This window comes from Monodon monoceros, unplaced genomic scaffold (assembly GCF_005190385.1).
Source record: "Monodon monoceros isolate NGI ecotype Baffin Bay Population unplaced genomic scaffold, NGI_Narwhal_1 Super_Scaffold_15, whole genome shotgun sequence".
In the NCBI taxonomy this organism is placed as follows: domain Eukaryota; kingdom Metazoa; phylum Chordata; class Mammalia; order Artiodactyla; family Monodontidae; genus Monodon; species Monodon monoceros.
In genome coordinates, this window is record NW_021703771.1 from 80873460 (window position 1) to 80894179 (window position 20720).

The 20720-nt window shown below is 37.7% G+C and overlaps 1 protein-coding gene across 3 annotated transcripts in view; it reads left to right on the top strand.

The window, feature by feature from the left end:
- Nucleotides 1-20497, top strand: part of WTAP (WT1 associated protein) — a 28434-nt gene extending 7937 nt beyond the window's left edge. For 2 of the 3 annotated variants that reach the window (XM_029223678.1, XM_029223677.1), the window contains exons 2-8: nucleotides 529-566; nucleotides 3898-3953; nucleotides 7228-7286; nucleotides 8328-8455; nucleotides 12256-12434; nucleotides 17645-17799; nucleotides 19215-20497. In XM_029223678.1, coding sequence (XP_029079511.1) covers nucleotides 537-566; nucleotides 3898-3953; nucleotides 7228-7286; nucleotides 8328-8455; nucleotides 12256-12434; nucleotides 17645-17799; nucleotides 19215-19798 — 1191 coding nt within the window. In that variant the 5' untranslated portion in view covers nucleotides 529-536 and the 3' untranslated portion in view covers nucleotides 19799-20497. Of the gene's footprint in view, nucleotides 1-528; nucleotides 567-3897; nucleotides 3954-7227; nucleotides 7287-8327; nucleotides 8456-12255; nucleotides 12435-12651; nucleotides 17800-19214 lie in introns of all 3 variants that reach the window. The other variant, XR_003793691.1, reaches the window with a different exon arrangement.
- The last annotated feature ends 223 nt before the right edge of the window (nucleotides 20498-20720 follow it).

Consider the following 20720-nt stretch of genomic DNA (forward strand, 5'->3'; position numbering starts at 1 on the left):
CCCTCCCTCTTGAGCATCCCTCCCACCCTCCCTCTTGAGCATCCCTCTAGGTGGTCACAAAGCACTGAGCTGATCTCCCTGTGCTATGCAGCTGCTTCCCACTAGCCATCCATTTTACATTTGCTAGTGTGTATATATCAGTGATACTTTCTTACTTCATCCCAGCTTCCCCTCCACCCCACCCAATGCCCTCAAGTCCGTTCTCTACGTCTGCGTCTTTATTCCTACCCTGCCACTAGGTTCATCAGCACCGCTTTTTTAAATTCCATGTATATGCGTTAGCATACGGTATTTGTTTTTCTTTCTGACTTACTTCACTCTGTATGACAGATTCTAGGTCCATCCACTTCACTGCAAATAACTCAATTTCGTTCCTAAAAGGTTTATTTTAATTTAAAAAAATAACCGAATGATTTGGTCATAACTGAGTTCAGTAATAAATTCGTTTGAAAAAGCCAGTCTTTTTTTCTTCCTACCTTAACTGGAAGAAAATCAGTTGACTTTCCTCTCTTTATTCCTTTTTTCTAGGATTCAAGATGACCAACGAGGAACCTCTTCCTAAAAAGGTTTGTTTTTTCAGCAGTTTCTAAGCACTTCTTTTGACTAATAGAGTTGAAGGCACTATCCATATTGTTTGCTTGTTGTTTACTCCTTGCCTTATATTAATAGCATCATGGGTGTATAATGTGTGAGATATTGTATCTAATATGTAATATATTTTTAGAATATTTTCAGCCTTTGGAAAACTTTTGTAATAATGACATCCCCATGGTCAACTTGTAGCCTTTATCATATGAATATTCCCAGCTATATAACTACAAATAATGTCAAAATAAGAGATTATTTTACAAGATCCTTATTTTCTTTTTTTCCTAACTTAAATCCCTTTGGTTGTAATGCAGAACCACTTCCATATTTTTCAAAAAAGTTTACAGCTAGTTGGTTCTTAGATTCTACCATTTCCTCTGAAGTTTTATTTTCTAGTCTCATTTTCCCCATTTTTTCTTCAGTTTAGTCACTATGACACACACACAAAAGAGGTTACAAAAGAATAACAGTTTCTAAGAGGTATTTATAATTCAGTTGGGAAAGTAGGGGTATGTGCTTATTAACCAGTGAATATTTAAGTGGACAATTTAAATAGTAAATGTTACGGAAATTTCTGTCCTAAGTTTTGGGGTCAAGTGCTTTAACAGTCTTGAGAATTACTGGGTGCTTTCTGTTAGGCTTTTAATATATTCTGGTATAATGATTTTCCCTTTTCTGTTTTCTGATAGTAACATGTTACTGGTAAATGCTACAATTTGAAACATTTTTATAAAAAATGTTTTAATATCTTATAAGGGAAATTAATAAGACTTAATTTTATATTAAAGTAGGAGAGGTGCCTCAGCTTTACAATCTTCTTTTGGTATAGAGAAAACATTTCATATTTCTCAATTTGCAAAGCAATTTCATCTCATTAGAATATTATGCCCACTTTAAAGAACTTTTTATTTTGAAATAATTACTGATTCATAGGAAGTTGTAAAGAAATGTACAGGGAGGGGGCTTCCCTGGTGGCGCAGTGGTTAAGAATCCGCCTGCCAATGCAGGGGACACAGGTTCGAGCCCTGGTCTGGGAAGATACCACATGCGGTGGAGCAACTAAGCCCTTGCGCTACAGCTACTGAGCCTGCACTCTAGAGCTCACGAGCCACAACTGCTGAGCCCTTGTGCCACAACTGCTGAAGCCTGTGCACCTACAGCCCATGCTCTGCAACAAGAGAAACCACTGCAATGAGAAGCCCGTGCACCACAAGGAAGAGTAGCCCCCACTCGCTGCAACTAGAGAAAGACCGCACTGCAACGAAAGCCAATGCAGCAAAAAAAAAAAAAAAGGGCTTCCCTGGTGGCCCAGTGGTTACGAATCCGTCTGTCAATGCAGAGGACATGGGTTCAAGCCCTGGTCCAGGAAGATCCCACGTGCTGCAGAGCAACTAAGCCCGTGCGCCACAACTACTGAGCCCTCGTGCCACCACTGAAGCCTGCATGCTTAGAGCCTGTGCTCTGCAACAAGAGAAGCCACCGCAATGAGAAGCCAGCGCACAGAAACGAAAAGTAGCCCCTTACTCACTGCAACTAGAGAAAGCCCACGTGCAGCACCAAAGAGCCAACGCAGCCAAAAATAAATAAATCAAAAAAAAAACAAAAAACTTTAGGGCTTCCCTGGTGGCGCAGTGATTGAGAGTCCACCTGCCGATGCAGGGGACACGGGTTCGTGCCCCGGTCTGGGAGGATCCCGCATGCCGTGGAGTGGCTGGGCCCGTGAGCCATGGCCGCTGGGCTTGTGCATCCGGAGCCTGTGCTCCGCAACAGGAGAGGTCACAGCAGTGAGAGGCCTGCGTACCGCAAGAAAAAAAAAAAAAAAAAAACTTTATAAAAAAAGAAATGTACAGGGAGGTTCTGTGCACTCTTTACCCAGCCTCCTTCAGCGTTAACATCTTGCATAACTGTCAGACATCTTGCATAAGAATATCAAAACCAGGAACTTGACATTGGTACAATCCACAGAGCATATTCAGACTTCCCTGGTTATGCGTGCATTCTGTGTGTGGCTCTATGCAGTGTTATCACTTGTAACTTAATGTAAACAGCACCACAACCAAAATAGTTACCTGAACCATTACCACAAGTCTCTCTTACGCCATTTTTTATAGCCACATCCATCCTCTCCCACTCCATTCTTAACTTAACCCCTGGCAACAACTAATCAGTTCTTCATTTCTAAAATTATGCTGTTTCACAAATGTCGTGTATGTGAAATTATGCTGTATTACATATCCTTTGAGTTTTTTCACACTGCATAATATCCTTCAGCTTTATCCAAGTTGTTGCATATGTCAGTTGTCTGTTGCCTGTATTGCTGTATTTCATGGTATCATAGTTTACTATTCACCTGTTGAAAGACATCTGGGTAGTTTCCAGTTTTTGGCTATTACAAATAAAGCTGCTGTGAGCATTTGTGTACAAGTTTCTGTGTGAAAATAAATTTTCATTTCTTTGGAATACGTGCTTAAGAGTGCAACTGTTGAGTTGCATGGAACAGCCATTTTCAGTTTTAAAAGGATTCGCCACACTATTTTCCAGAGCAGCTGTACCATTTTACTTTCTCACTAGCAATGTATGAAGGCTCAGTTTCTCTGCATCTTCACTCAGTATTTGCTGTTACCACTATTTTTTTATGTAGCCATTCTAATAGGGTGTAATGATAGCTTATTGGGTTTTAATTTGCATTTTCCTAATAATGATACCTGTTTTAAAGATAACAAGTAGTCCACCTTTTAAAAACTTCGTTCCAAAAAATAAGACTTTTTTTTTTTTTAAGATGTTGGTAGGAGTTTATTAATTAATTTATTTTTGCTGTGTTGGGTCTCCGTTTCTGTGCGAGGGCATTCTCTAGTTGTGGCAAGTGGGGGCCACTCTTCATCGCGGTGCGCGGGCCTCTCACTATCGTGGCCTCTCGTTGTGTAGCACAGGCTCAGTAGTTGTGGCTCACGGGCCTAGTTACTCCGCGGCATGTGGGATCCTCCCAGACCAGGGCTCGAACCCGTGTCCCCTGCATTAGCAGGCAGATTCTCAACCACTGCGCCACCAGGGAAGCCCAAGACTTTTTTTAAAAAACGTCGTAGAATGTACTGAGCCATTTAAGTTTCAGACATTTCAGTACAGGCTTCCTTTTGGGAGGAGCTTTGTGTGTCTTTGGTAAAAAGGGGATTCCTAATAACAGAAACCAGCAGTTGAGGGATTAAAAGTATGATCCTGTCTTCATAAAAATAAGAATATAAGTGCCAGTGGTATTTAATATTTAAAACTTTTAGAAAGAGCACTTAGTTTGTATCATAATTCTCTTTATAGGTTCGACTGAGTGAAACAGACTTCAAAGTTATGGCACGAGATGAATTAATTCTCAGGTAAAATGTTCTTTTACCAAATAAAAATCTTTCTATAGAACGTTATGTTGTGATTCTGTACTATAGTGTTTATGTGAGGTATTGTTTTGTTTTTAATGTTAATACATCCTCAAATCATTTAATACATTTTTTGAACCTCTTTCCTACGGCCTATTTCTTCATTATATAAACATTGGGGAAAGCATAACACTTTAAAGAACTAAAGCACTAGCTTGGGTAACTTCTAGACTGATAGGTAACCTGACTTTTTTCTTGTAGAGGGCAAATATTTCAGAACTTTAACTTGGAAAGCATTTGTACTTCATGTGTATAACTTGCTATGGGGAAAGACCCTGTTCTCAGGAAGCTTTCAGTTTACCAAATGAATAGACTTGTTTTGATGTAGTTAATTTTTTTACTTTTCTGCGTAACATATGGAAAAGTTGTACTCCTTAAGGATATTCTTCTCGTTGTGGAAGAAATATATTATTTACTGGTGAAGCAGAGTTACTCTTTCTCATAACTGTGACCTTGGTCAACTCATTTAACTTTATATATCTTTCATTTTATTATCTGCAAGTTAAAGCAGTTGGATTAAATTACTTTTAAAGGTGACTTCCAGCTCTGAATTTCTGTGGTTATCTTAAAATGTCTTACTAAAGCAGATTGTCAAGTACAGCATTATATTATTCGTTTTTCAAATGTAAGAAATCAGAAAATGGGATCACGCATGTTTTGTATTTTATAACTTAAATATATTCTTTTTGCATTTTATCACTATGGTAAGTTTTTTACGAGGTAACTTTTAGATAAAAATAAAATGAATTTTTCAGGGCAACCTGCAAGTTCATTGAACTTTTTCCTCTAGAAATTTCAAGGAATTTTTACTTGAGGAACTGAGTAAATTTAACAGAGTGGAAGTTGGGGAGAGAAAAGGTGGTTTTATAAGATAGGGAAACACAGATGACATGCTCCATTGTTTCCTAGAGCCCGATAATTTCCCACCCTTGTTTACTTAACTAGCTACACTCTATTGCAGACATGCTCTTTATTTTCCTTTACTGTAATCTCATGCATAGAAGTTTTTCTATCGCATACCTTCATTTTCCTGCACATAAAATTTAAATACTTAGTATTTTAAAATACTTCTGTCCTTTCCTGCTGATGTAGACGCTTGTGATATACTGTTGATGTTCTCTTTGTACCTCTGATATGGTACACTCCTTGCCTTTATCCTTTCTTAGATAATTCCTCTCGTTAGTATGTGCCGTCTCTTGATTTAACTGTTGGGGGAGAAATCGGTACTATAATCTTAATTTAAAAATCAGGAACAATTTTTTATGTTAAATTACCTTTAAGGTTTTTAAAATCATGTGCAATTTATATTCTTGAGGTAGTTTAATTTATTTAGGGACTTCTCATTTATGACTTTTAAGTAGGTTTTTTCCTCATTAATTCTCTTTGTGATTTTAAATTAACTGCTACTTAGTCTCTTTTTTCTACTTGATGAGGATGTTTGTGGTTTGAGCTTTTATATATATATTTTTTGTTTGTTTGTTTTTAATTAAGGCTGCATTGGGTCTTGTTGCTGCACGTGGGCTTTCTCTAGTTGAGGCGAGCAGGGGCTGCTCTTCATTGTGGTGCGCGGGCTTCTCATTGCAGTGGCTTCTCTTGTTGTGGAGCATGGGCTCTAGGCACTCGGGCTTCAGTAGTTGTGGCTCGCGGGCTCTAGAGCGCAGGCTCAGTAGTTGTGGCTCACGAGCTCTAGAGCGCAGGCTCAGTAGTTGTGGCACACAGGCTTAGTTGCTCTGCTGCATGTGGGATCTTCCTGGACCAGGGCTCGAACCCGTGTCCCCTGTATCGGCAGGCGGATTCTTAACCACTGCGCCACCAGGGAGGTCCCTGAGCTTTTATATTTCTCGTTTCCTCTAAAATAAATAGTTCTTATATAGCCTCCACAAAACATCTTTATTCATCCCCAAATGTTGAATGAACTCCTCTTTGTGTCCTAGGTTGTAGAGGCTGTAAAAATGAGCATGCCCTTGGCCTAGTCTTTATGTAGAATGGATTAGCTTGATATTATGGAATATTTTTGTTCATTGTGTTGTAATGTTAATAAATCTCATAGCAAACTTGTCAGAGGTTTTAAGATTATAAAAATATTTTCTAAAATCAAAGTAAATTTTAATTAGCTGTAACTGAAGAGCACCTTGAAAACAGCTCTTCAGTAAGCAAGGTGGCAGACGGCTTACTTTCCAGGAGCAGTTGCTTAAATGTAAGACTGGGGAAAGTTTGTTATCTGCAGTAATTGCCAAGAGCAGCTAATATGGCCTATATTTTGAGGGTAGAGGAATATAATGAAGAAAGGTCCTGATGGCATATGGCATGTATGGAAGTTGTTTCTGCTAATTAGATATGCTTTTGAAAAGTAGTATGTTCTCTCCCCCCCACACTTTTTTTTTTTTTACTTTGAGAGAATCACGTGGTATTTTCACATAAGAGCCGAGATAACCTTCAGTCCCTTATAATCAGGCACTTAAAAAATTTTTTTTAATGTTTTTTAAATTTTATTTAACTTTATTGAGTTTTGGCTGCGTTGGGTCTTCGTTGCTGCACACGGGCTTTCTTCTAGTTGTGGCGAGCAGCGGCTGCTCTTTTTTGCGGTGGGCAGGCTTCTCATTGCAGTGGCTTCTCTTGTTGCAGAGCACAGGCTCTAGGCACGCAGGCTTCAATAATTGCGGCATGCGGGCTCTGGAGCGTGGGCTCAGTAGTTGTGGCACACGGGCTTAGTTGCTCCGCAGCATGTGGGATCTTCCCGGAGCAGGGCTCGAACCGATGTCCCCTGCATTCGGATTCTTAACCACTGCACCACCAGGGAAGTCCCTAGGCATGTTTTTTAAATGCCTTTTGTTTGAGGTGAAGAGCATATCTGAAAAGTAGGGTTAAGTTTTTCAGTCAGCTTCCATAATCCAGGCAACATGCTGAACATCAGTGATACAAAGTCCTGTATGGTGTGTGATCTGACCCACGGGAACACTGCTTGGTGTGTTTTCAGCAGGGAACACTTTTCTCTGTATTTCCATTTACCTAACTCCTGTAAGTTGAGAAGGAATAATTTTGAAGTGACTCATTTATTATGGGTTAAACTGGATTTCTAGTTATCTCAAAATGGAAGAGACATTAAAATTCATGCAGTGGAATTCTCAGTATTATTTAAAGCTTATGGATGTGGTTTTCTAGTATATTTAATAAAAGCAATTTAAACATAACTAATATGGATTTATTTTTGTACTAGGTGGAAACAATATGAAGCATATGTACAAGCTTTGGAGGGCAAGTACACAGATCTTAACTGTAAGTTTGAGTTTTAGCTTTCTAAAGACTATGTGACTATTGCATTTTAGATTGTTGTTATAAGCACAGGATAACTGGTTTTACTAAGTAATTTTTATTCAAGCATTTTATTGAGGAACTCTGTCCAGGCACTATGCTGGGTGCTAAGAAATAGGTGAATGAGACATGCTCTCTCTTCTTGAAGAGTTCGCAGTCATTGGAGATGACATGCAATAATCTTATAATAGCACTTCTCTTTTAACTGAACTACAAGGTTCTGAGAGAGAATAGATAGGGAAATTCACAGCTACTTGAAACTTTCCGTGATGTGTCCCTTCCACAGAGAAATTTCAAGTGAAGCATGAGTTATTACTCTAGAAGAGAGAAGCAACCAGTATTAAATTTATGATAGCTTAAATTGTAACAATAGGATATAGCTATGTATTTATGGATTTTTCAACATCTGCTAAAAATAATACAACGAAGTTTAGCATTTCAGACCAATTTAGTCTTTGTCACTTTTCACTGAGTTAGAGTAACATAATATTTGTGAGTATAAAAACCAGTACACTTTTCCAAGTTCAGAAAGCTTAATATCCTAAAATCTCAATTATTTTATGATTATAGTATAATCCGTAGAAGTTGTGAACATTATGAAAACTTAAAGTAATAATTGTCTCTGCAGTTATGGGCATGTTTATATTGAATAGGTTAAAAACAGTACTAATCAGGACTTTGTGAATACTTTATAGTATAAACAAATGCAAATAACGAAGTTTCCTGGTGTTTGTTGGCAACAGATTAGACTATAACAACGTAATCCCGTCTAGCATTAAGTGGCTGTGGACCCGTATAACAGCACTAACTCCTAAAAGAGCGCTCATGATCAGGAACAGATTTCATTGTTACAGAAGCATTGGTAGAATAGAAAGTAAAGATTTAAACTTGTTACCATGGTTTTTATCCTCTGTTCAAAGGCAATCAGAACTTTCTTTTGGTTAGTTCAGTTTGATCTTGAAAATTATATTTCATGATGTTGGGGTTTTTTCCTTTAATCATCAGCTAATGATGTAACTGGCTTAAGGGAATCTGAAGAAAAACTAAAGCAACAACAGCAAGAGTCTGCACGCAGGGAAAACATTCTTGTAATGCGACTAGCAACCAAGGAGCAAGAGATGCAGGAGTGTACTGTAAGTATTTCAAATGTTTTAAAGTCTTTTTGAGGAATTGGGTTTTGGGTCACATGATGACATGTATTAATTCACATTAAGCTAATTTTGTTACTTAATAGGAATTATAGATGCACATTTTGTTAAGGTAGAAATGCTTTGAGCTTAAATGTGCTAAATGTAAAATTTTGATAGATAACCTTTCATTATTGGATTTAAAGTAATTTTTCTGTGGCCAGGAAGTCAAAAATCTTAAGCTATTCTCTGAAATCTCCATGATTTATAAGAATTAGTATATTGGTTCAGATATTTTTAAGTAACTGATACCTGAGGGTATAAGCAGCATTTACTCTTTACTAAGCAAGCCGTCTGATTAGTTTCTCCTCTGCTGTCTTTACCCCTTTCTGTATAAAGTTATTTTTCTTAGTATCATCAACTTCTACCATGTCTTTTAATTGTTAATCTTTCATTCGTACTATTTGCCATGTCTACATAGATCTGAAATCTAATGATATATTTGATCCTTTAGCTCTGGGGTTGAATTTAGAGTCAGTTTTATGCTGTCTTTGACAGTCTTAGCCCTTTCTTTTGGTGTTTGTATATGTCAGTTATATAAAATAGGGGCAGCTCTATTCCTGTTGTTCCTAATCGTTTTTTTTTCTTTCTTTCTTTCTTTCTTTGGTTTTTTTTTGTTTTTGGACTGCAATGCGCGGCTTGCGAGATCTTAGTTCCCTGACCAGGGATCAAACCCAGGCCCCTGCAGTGAAAGTGCTGAGTTCTAACCTCTGGACCGCCAGGGAATTCCGTGTTGTTTCTCATCTTAAAAGCTGAAATTTTCCTGAATTTTTTTGTGTAATCTCCATTTGATAGTTATTAAAATCTAATGCATAAGGCAATATTCTGGTCACTGGAGACTAATAATCTGTGGGGCACAGTTCTGTTTCTTCTCTCACCAATAAAATGTTCTTTAGGGCTCAATCACAATCCCTATGCTTCTTGTGCAGACGCTGTCTGTTGTCCACATTTCCACAAAAGTCTTTAGTCCCTTTTCCTTCTTTTTTTTTTTTTTGCTGTGCTGTGCGGCATGTGGGATCTTAGTTCCCCGACCAGGGATTGATCCCACGCCCCCTGTGCCCTGCGTTGGGAGTGCAGAGTCTTAATCACTGGACTTCCAGGGAAGTCCCCTTCACTTCTTCAAAATGACTTCTTTACCTGTTAAAGAGTAGCCTCTGTTATTTTCTCTATCTTCTCACCATTCCTTTTGTTTTTACCAATTTAGTTTCCATCTGCACTGCCACTGATATTTTTTCTGTAAAGTCACTAATGAACGTATTAAGAAATTTCTCTTTCTCAGCACTCATATGTCTTTACTTTCCCTAACTTCAACTATTGACCATTCCCACCTTTGGCTTTTTTTTTTTTTTTTTTTTTAACCTAGATACCTGGTTCCAAGAAGTCTTACCAACATTTTGAATATAGGGTTTTTGTTTTTGTTTCTTTTCTGTAACACCCACCCATCCCATTCAGTTTTTTTTTTGCTTAGGATTTTCACGTCTAATGGCATGAGTACTACTTCTCGAGTGCCTAGTCTCAAAACCATTTAATTCTTTCTTTTTGTGATATTTAGGACTCTAGGTTCTACCATTTACTCGTTAATAGTTTTAGGTTTCCCTGTTAACATGGCACTGTGCCAGATGCTTACACATGCAAAGGATGAATCTCGCCTTCAGAGTGCTAGCACCTGGTAGATAGAGTGTGCTTACACATGCAAAGGATGAATCTCGCCTTCAGAGTGCTAGCACCTGGTAGATAGAGTGTGAATAGATGGTGCTGATGATGTCTCATAAAGCCAGTGCATCTTGATTTCTTTTTATCTCTTGAATCCTATTCTTGACATTCTAGTCCAGATACTTCTTAACACTTGCCTAGATAGTATGTGCTGTTGACTCATCTCAGTGATTCTGCAGCCATTCCATATACACGGGCAGTTTTGATCATGTTATGCCCAATCAGGGCCTTTGGTGATGCCTCATCACCCTTTTGTCATCTCAGCCTATATTTAAGAGTTTTTTCGAGTAGAACCTAACTTTTTCCAGCCACATTTTTTTACAGCTCTTCTCTGCACAGGCCAGCCGAAGAACTCACTGCTCTTTCAGTTAGAACACAGTGAAGTTTTGCAGAGAGGGCAGCAGGAGCAAACACAAGGAAATGGCAAGCTTATGTGTAGCAGATGAGGGCCGTTCACTGTGTAATCTAAATACTAGTAACTATGTTCGTGTAAGAGAGGCAGTGTTTTCTTTAGCGATAGCGGTACATGCTGTATGTTACATGGCATGCTTTATTCCTGTTAGATTACCTCAGCAGCTTGCATTATATTGAATAAATAGGTGTACTTTTTGGTTTAAAATGAGTTACTTTTAAAATTCCTTAAGCTAAAAGAGGAAAAAATAGTTCTGTTTGCTCAGTGAAATACTAACTAAATGTATCCTACTATACTTGTATCTTTTATGGTAGAAATTAGCTGCTTAGGGAATGTTAGTTTCAGTCCTTTTTTTTTTTTTTTTTTTTTTTTTTTTTGCGGTACGCGGACCTCTCACTGCCGTGACCTCTCCCGCTGCGGAGCACAGGCTCTGGACACGCAGGCTCAGCGGCCATGGCTCACGGGCCCAGCCGCTCCACGGCATGTGGGATCTTCTCGGACTGGGGCACGAACCCGTGTCCCCTGCATTGGCAGGCGGACTCTCAACCACTGCGCCACCAGGGAAGCCCTAGTTTCAGTCCTGTTTAAGGCTTAGTGTGGAGCAGGATCTTGAACCAGATCTACTTTGGGTGTGAAGAAAGTGATGCATTTAATGATGATACACTGTATCTCATATTTTAGAAATGTATTTTTAGTGTGCTAGTAAATAGTACAACCAAAGTTGAAGTTGAAGGTTTCATATGTAAGCAGAGGGTTTTGGTATGGTGGGAAAAGCCCTAGATTGGGAGTCAGGAGGCTTGAGAACAAGAATTCTAGTTTTAGTACCGGCACTGAACTAACTATCCTTGGACAGTTGGCTTATCTAATCTCTCAAAAATAAGCAGTTTGGACCAGGTCAGTCACCTTCCAGCCTTACAATGCTGTGATTCAAATCTACTTAGAGGGGAAAAAAATGCTTAATTTTGGGTTAAGGTGCTGTTTATAAAGCTGTAATGCCAACTGATGTAAATATGTAAGTACTATACATTTTTAAATTTAGAAATGCAAATATGTTTTAAATTATAACCTTGTAACCTGGTGTATTTTTAGGGAACTTGTATATAGACTAATTTCCCATAAGCACAGATTTACTTACATAAGTAATATTCTAAACTTTGCTTTTTTTCCCCAGTGGGCATCAGCATTTTTAGTAAATATAACAGTGATTGATTGATTGATTTTGTACTGTTTTGGTTGCCAACGTGTTAGTCTCCTTATATTTGAAGTTTCTAAATACGGAGTGCAATCAAATGGCCTTTATTCCTACATGGATAACCTTAAATAGTTTTGTGGGGGGTTTTTTTCTTCTTTTTTGGCTGCACAGCGTGTGGGATCTTAGTTCCCTGACCAGGGATCGAAGCCAGGCCCCAGCAGTGAGAGTACTGACTCTTAACCACTAGACCCTCCTAAGCAAGGAATTCCCAAATAGTTGTTTTAATTTGTACTTTAGAGGATTTTATGATCAAGGGGGGAAAGGACTTAACAAACAAGTTGGTAAATCCAGTGAATGAAAGGGATTTTATCTCTTCTTAAGTATGTTTCTTTGGATTTGGTAGTAATTGGCGATTTTTGCTTTGCACAGACTCAAATCCAGTACCTCAAGCAAGTCCAGCAGCCTAGCGTTGCCCAACTGAGATCAACAATGGTAGACCCAGCGATCAACTTGTTTTTCCTAAAAATGAAAGGTGAACTGGAACAGACTAAAGACAAACTGGAACAAGCCCAAAATGAACTGAGTGCCTGGAAGTTTACGCCTGATAGGTAAACAAATCATACTCCCCAGTCAAGACTTCCCTGACAGTCCCACTACGAGAAAGCTGTGGTGGGACAGCCAAGTACTCGTTTCCACACCAAGACTCAGACTTTTTGAGCCAAAAAGCCACATTCTTATACTATCCAGCTTGTAATGGTTAATGTAAAACTTACCAGATGAACCTTGTGTTTCAGCTTTTTTCTCTTCCCCCTCCCCTTGCTTCAGAGGCCTGATGGCGTCGGACTATTCCGAAGAAGTGGCCACCTCCGAAAAATTCCCCTTCTAGAACATGTAGACACTTGAGAAATGTTTCTGTTTGAAGAAAATAGAGGGAGAAACAGAAGTCTTAAGTCTGTGGCACACTGTGTCTTCAGACAGTTTGGAGGAATGAAAACCTAGAGATTTAAAATCATGAATTGAACATGTAAAATTCCAGTAAATGTAAAGATGGAATATGCATCGCTCTTAACCTTGAGCATAGTGACTTAGAGACACTGTGTATCAGTTTTGCCAATAAGACTGTGGACTTCGTGATTGTTGTTGAACTTCTGGGTCAAACTCAAATGAGGTGAATTTTGCCTTTAAAGGGTTTATTTGCTAAGAACCAACTTAATAGTCATGAGAGAATCAAATAATAGATGTCAGTACAAGTAGTTCATATATTTAACCATTTAGTTTGGGGCTCCATATTACTTGATTGAGCCTTAAATCAATGTGGTTTTACTCAATGGTTTGTTCTTTGAATGGTTGCTAATACTGTAGATAATCTTATTGAGGACTGTACAAATAATGAAGGTGTGGTATCAAACTTCAGGTCTAAACTGTTTGAAGCATTATAAACATTCATTTCACAACTAGATTGTATAAGGATATTAGCTGTGATGAGACTCACTGCGTTATTTTTTTCAGTAGTGAAATTTATTAAATCCCCATTCCATTCAACAGGCACATGTTGAAAGAGCATTGTCGTTGGTGTTAATGGGGGAATGTGTTCCTTCATTGTATTTGGGCCTTTTGTATTGCACTCTTGATATTAAATTAAATGTGCCTTGAAATAGTTGGGTTTTTTTTTTGTTTTGTTTTTGGTTTTGTTTTGTTTTTTAAGTTCAAGGATTACTATGATGATTTTGTTGTACTTTTAACATTTTGGTTTTGGGGGGGCTGTGAGAGCAGATTGATTTCGAAAAAATTGTTGCTGTGCTCTTCAAAGTGAAGGAAAAGGCTCTGTGTCTCATTTTTTAAAGACCTACTTTTTTCCAGCTGGTATCATAAAAGACAAGGAGACTTGACACTTGTTGCTTTTTGACACCTTGTCCCAGGATATTGCAGTAGACATTAATGTGGGACAGCTTCACAGGGTGCCTGCCAGAAGATTGGGGACAGAATGTATTGGAACTGTGGGCTGGCCTAAGTGAGACATTTTGTGAATTGGAAAAAAAAACCAAAAAAAACAAAAACAAGGTATAGTGATCATTTCTAGCAAATTCATTTGATCATTTAGATAAATGAGGCATTATTTTCTTCATGCTTCCATCCAATCCTGGAGGTGAATTTTTTCGTCAGATCATTCTATAAGTCACCAAATCGAATTTTCACTTGGTGATAATGGAGTCTAAGATGAGTGGAAGATAAATGTTCCAGATTGCCCCAACGTTTAAGTGCAGTTTTAACAAGGGTGACTTAAGTTCTCTCTTAATCATTCAAATCAATTGTAAGTATCTTGTATGTGTGTGCTTTAGGGAACTGGTTGTGGGGCAGAGGGTGGGCTGGCGAAGTGGTTTGTGTGACTTCACGGCAAGAAATCGCTTCTAAAATTCTCACTGCTTGTGGGGGTTGGAGGGTAAGTAACCAAATCTGTTTGAAATTGGCTTCTTGTGCCCGATCTAAGGCTTTTGTGTATATGTTATGCCATTTAAGATCACAGTAGAGAAGGCCTATGTATTCTCAGTAGGTCAGGAAATAATTCATAAAAGGTATCATTAACATGTACTCAAATTTAGCCAAGCATCTTTCTTTGCCACTTAGGTAACAGTCACCTTGAAGTGGGTTTTTTCTTCTTACTGTTAAAAACTTTTTTTTTAATTAATAAGGTAACACATGCTAATGTATAAAATTGAAACAGTGTAAAGAAAAGTGGAGGTGAAAAGTGAGTTTTACTCCTGGGTGTGACCTTGCCCTTCCCTGCTCTATTCCGCAGGAGTAGTAAGCACTTCTAAATTTCTTGGGTATCATTAAGATAATTTGTGTGCATATACAGTAATTATATATATATATATATATATATATATATATATTTTAAACAAATGTGACATACATGTATACATACATACAGATGATTTGTGCCAGGGCTTTCCCCACCCCACTTTATCCTTGGGCATTTTCCCATTTTTTACTATATTTAAATTACTTACCATTTTTAATGGTTATATAATATTTTCATTGTATTAGTAAATCATAATTTACTTTAATTACCTATAAATGGGTTTTTATTTTGTAAAAAGTAGGCTATAAGCCAGAGTTCATCAGGTGGTATAAATACATCATTAATTTGAAACAAATAATCCTCAATCAATACTCTGGAATAATTCAAATAGAATGGGTTATGTGGGTTTTGTTTTGTTTTCCACTTTTTTATTCTGTTTTAAGAAAGATCTCATGAATTACGTTGTCCACTTAAGTTAAAATATTTCATACATGTGACAGTGCGTATATTTTAGAGTAGTTAGAGGGATATATTGCAGTGTTTTGACAGTTTTCAGTTTGCATTTAAACATTTAGGTACTTGTGTGTACACCTCTTCAGAATACCCTGTCTCCCTTCCCCTTGATAACAAAGCAGTGTACAGTGTCTGTTCTTTTTTATAAATCATTCTCTTAAATTATTTCCTATTGTATTTTCTTTGTGGGTTATTTGATTTTAGGAATGAGTTAGATTTTTTTTTTTTTGGTAAAATGATTCCAAAGACAAGTTACTTGTAATTGGATTCTTACCATCTTTTGTGATATGATGAACACAACACAAATTTTACATGACATAGTAAAATTACAGAATGTTTAAAGAACAGCAGTTTTTTGAAGATTTGTTTTAAAGTGATCACTAATTTTAGAAGTGGTAGGATTATTTTAGAACAGGCATTTATAAAAAGGCATGATTTCATAAATGAAATATTTTTTGCATTAGAATTTGTGATACTTTATATGAGGTTAAGTCAGGTCACAATGTATTGATTTTACAATTGTCTATGTTTTTAAAAATTCATATAAAAGATTTCTCAGGTTGGTAAACACTAATGCTATATACTTTGCAAGAAAGCAGTGTTGTGGGAGCATAGGCAGTAAAGTGGAAGGAATGCCCCTGTCTTAGATGATGGTGCGTGTTTCTTATTCCTCATTTGATTTGTAAACTCTTGTTCCCTAGAGGCTAAAGTCTGAGGGTGCTTATAGGTAATGGGGGATATCTGGAGCTATAATAACAATGAACAGAAATATCAGCTAATAAAGTTGCCATGTAGAGAAAAAACCCTTACCACATGCTAACTCATGGTTTTCATCTGAGGCTCCTTTGAGCAGTGGTACCCCAGGTTTTACCAGAGATTTGTGTAAGGAAAATGTATTAAAAACTTTTGCTTGAATCATATTGGGTTAGAACATGTGCTATTGATAAAAGAACCTTGCAACGCTGAGCCAAAGAATGAGAAACATTTACAAAGTGCTCCCATCTTAAAACATTTAAAAAGTGTGTGTACAGCAATTGCAAAAATGCAACCAAAAGCCCCAGTAACAGTGTCTCAATAAAACTTCACTGCTTTTCTTTAGCCTCATTAATAAGAATAGAAAGAATCACTTTTAAAGAGTGCTAATTTAAGTATATAATTGTGATGTTACCTTTGAAACTTGGATAGGGACAGTTTGATATTCTTGTGATGGAGTAAAGTTCAGAATGACCTTACTGGTTAAAAAATTTTTTTGCTGACACTTTCTATTGTTTTCTTCTTTTAACTCCTTTAAATAGGGCTTTCATAACTCCTTTAAATAGGGCTTTCATTTGCCTGATATACTACTTCAAATTCATCTCATCCTTAATAGTAATATGGGGGGGGCTTCCCTGGTGGCGCAGTGGTTGAGAGTCCGCCTGCCGACGCAGGGGACACGGGTTCGTGCCCCGCTCCGGGAAGATCCCACATGCCGCGGGGCGGCTGGGCCTGCGCGTCCGGAGCCTGTGCTCTGCAACGGGAGAGGCCACAGCAGTGAGGGACCCGCGTAGCACCAAAAAAAAGAAAAAAAAAAAGTAATATAGGGGATGAACATTGATTGCATTTTTGCAATTACTGTGTATATGCACATAGGTCTATAGTACATTGCACTAGCACTTGGTAACTAATTTGTTGAAAGTATGGCACTCCTCATTTGGCACACACTTACATATTTGCATTATTTATGATAAGTAACTCCAACCTTATTTTTGTGTCCTAAGGGTAATCTTTTCAACATGGATAAAATCTTCACCACATACCAATATTAAAATTTCAAAAACTTCCATCCCAGTTTAAGACAGCTCAAAAGTATATATATATCATATGAAATTAAATGAGGGATTGGTGAATAGGAATAGTCTGAAGGCTTTTTAAAAACAGTAACTGAACAGGCCTCACTTTAATGCAGTAAATAAACATTCTTGTGAGAACTGCCTATTAAGAGGCATCCTTAAAAATGCTGATCTAGCAGGAATAAATATACTCTCATTCATTTATATATTTATAGGTGCTGATTTTTATATATTAGGTATTTTAAAGAAGTTTACATTTGTGGTTGATGTTACATTTACCCTTTGAAGAACTTTTCTGTTCCATAAAGCTAAGTACCTTAGTGTTTTACTAATACTGTATATCTAAAATGTGTGTTAATTAACTGGCCTGTTTCTATTTCAAATTATAATTTGGGATAAAAATAGATTTCAGAATCAGTTATTAATAGAAACAAAAAGTGGCCATTTAGGTACTTCTTTAGGTTTTTAAAATTTTTGCTGCTGTATTGGCAAAATACTCAAATGTACAAGATGGATGTGTTCCAAAAAGAAGATGGTAATTGTAGGGAGGCATCTGCTGTGACATAGTGTTATGTTCTGTACGTGTTACATCTATCATTGTAATAATTGCAAGCAAAGAAGGTTGTAGAGAGTTTTGTCTTCATTTTGTGATGAATGGCTCTTTCCTTTACAGCCAAACAGGCAAAAAGTTAATGGCGAAGTGTCGAATGCTTATCCAGGAGAATCAAGAGCTTGGAAGGCAGCTGTCCCAGGGACGTATTGCACAACTTGAAGCAGAATTGGCTTTACAGAAGAAATATAGTGAGGAGCTTAAAAGCAGTCAGGATGGTAAGGGGTTTTTTGAAAAGTTTGGTTAAGTTTGCACTGGCTTTAAAATACTGCCAGGCATGAGTATTATAGATTAGAGTGTACATGCTCATCTCTGCCAATGGTTCTATAAAATTATAAGTGAAATATTTCCAGTTGAGTCAGCAAACAAAGCCATTTAATCTTGGCGGTCCCCTCAACCTCCCCCCCCCCCAGCCCCTGAATTGTTTATTGTGCAAATTTCATAAGAAGTTTTTGTTTTTTAGGGGTGGGATTTGGCAAAAGATAGAAAGGTTGTTGTATTACTAAGGCATTATGTAGCTATATAAGTTTATATTCAGTGCTTAAAAGAGGGAATATCTTCATTTAACCAATTTCTGTAAGTGTAAATCTTGGAAGTATTTGGCTATTTCCAGGGATCTGAAAATATATATAATTGATTGTGGAAATTCCCTGGTGGTCCAGTGGTTAGGACTCGGTGCTTTCACTGCCCGGTCAGGGAACTTAAGTCCCTGCAAGCCGCACGGCATGGCAAAAAATAGAAAATAATAAATAAATAAAAGTATATAGTTGAGTTTACCTTTTAAGATCCTATTTAGTGAATAAGATGTAATAGTTCTTTGCTAAGACAAACGCAACTTGTCAGCCGCCATCTCTTTTTTTGTTGGGCAAGTACAGTTTCATCCGTGCTGTTTCTCCTTTGTGAGGAAGATTAGTAGTAAGAAAAATACCCAAGCTCTGGAGATGAGATTAATTGCAAATTTGTAGTTAATTGCAAAGAAGGTCGCTAGTCAAGCAATATCTTTAAAACTGCCTTTTCAAAGTGATGGTTCTTAGCTCTCACTATTTATAAATATAGTAAATAGGAGGTTTTGTATAGTAGTAAATGAACTCCCCCCCCCCACCCCCAAGGCCTTTTTAGAACTTAATAGACATCTGTATTTTTATCAGTTTTCAAGAGTTATTTTCTCTGAATTTTGTTCTTGGATGGGGGATAATCCTTGATGACTGCATAGGCTTCTTTGGAGTATTAAGAGTAGAGGACCGCACTTCCCCAGGGGCTAACCTGCTGTGGAGCTGAGACATTGGCTCGGAGGATGAGGAGTAAGGGGCTGGACATGAGGCCCCAGCTCAGCAGACGTGGAGCAGCTTCTGTGGGCTGTGACCAGTTTTATGTGGCTAGGTAGTTTGAATAAATTTAAATTTGGTTGCTTTAATATATTTATTTTAAGCTTTTGCCTTCCTCCCCAAAACAAACTCATTGTTGAATGGCTATTTTAACATTCCAAGCAAAATTTTAAAGTACTCTTGTGATTTTATAATTGTATTTGTTTATTTAAACATTTACTGATTGCCTGGCTTTGTGCAGGCACTAAGAAATATTTTTAAATATGTTAAAAGAGATATTAAAGTAGGTTTGACTCTCCTTTGCACAGAACTGAATGACTTCATCATTCAACTTGACGAAGAAGTAGAGGGTATGCAGAGTACCATTCTAGTTCTTCAGCAACAACTGAAGGAGACGCGCCAGCAGTTGGCTCAGTACCAACAGCAGCAGTCTCAAGCCCCAGGCCCGAGTACCAGCAGGACTACATCTTCTGAGCCTGTAGGACAGGCAGAGGCCACAGGTAAAGACTGCAGTCGTCTGGCCAACGGACCAAGTAATGGCAGTTCCTCCCGGCAGAGGACGTCTGGGTCTGGATTTCATAGGGAGGGGGACACAGCCGAAGATGACTTCCCTTCTTCACCAGGGAATGGTAATAAGGCCTCCAACAGCTCGGAGGAGAGAACTGGCAGAGGAGGTAGTAGTTACGTAAACCAACTCAGTGCGGGGTATGAAAGTGTAGACTCTCCCACGGGCAGTGAAAACTCTGTCACACACCACTCAAATGACACAGACTCCAATCATGACCCTCAAGAGGAGAAAACAGTGAGTGGGAAAGGTAACCGAACTGCGGGTTCCCGCCACGTTCAGAATGGCTTGGACTCAAGTGTAAATGTACAGGGTTCAGTTTTGTAAAAATTTTTCCAGCAAATTTTTATACAGTGTCATTTAATTTGGGAGAGGATACTGTCCAGAAAATTAACGCATACTTTTGTCACAATTTGCCTTTTTTGTGGGTGTTTTTTTTTTTTCCTTTCCCTTTTTCTTTTTTTCCTTTTTTTTTTTCTTTTTTTTTTCTTTTTGCTTCAATACCTCTGCCACTTTGGAAACTGTAACAGTTAATTACTTTGAATGTTGCTAAAAGGACATTTTGTGTAGGGTCAGGTTATTTTTATATGAGTTAATGTGAAGTTGTAAATGGAAACCTTTCCTTAAAGTGTAACACAATGATGTCTGTTTAAATCTGTGTCTATCCTAGAACCTGTGCTGTGTAAGGGCATTCTTATTCATGCTGTTATTGTACTTACGCACCGTTCAGACTTGTTAGCGTAGCTGTGGGTTTATGACTGCCAGGTCTGCCCAGTACAGTAGTTTTATCACTGAAAGTTGGACTTGTTGAAGGAGTCCTATAGTAGTTTCAGTGTTAGATACAGTTTTTTCCACCATACATCTGTGCATTTTCTCTTTAGGTGACTGAATGTTTAAGAAACTGTGTGCATAGTTACTCAGTTTTTATGAATTGTTGTATCCTGTTAATGCATATTGCTCTGTGACTCCAGTATATCTCACCTGTACTGACCAAACTTAAATAAAGATTTTTATTGTAACTCCTTACATTAGTTGTTTTTTGTTTCTTTATGTGTGTTTAGCATTTGTCATTTCTTTTCATTGGCTTGCTGAATGTCTACTTATTATTCAACATACCACAAAAGTGAAACTTAAGTCCATGCATAAATTTAATTGTGAACTTAATTTTTTTTTAATTTATCCCTTGTTTTGGAAAATGAACTTGGAGTTTAGGACTACACTTCAATGTTTTTTCCTGACTTGTAAAAAT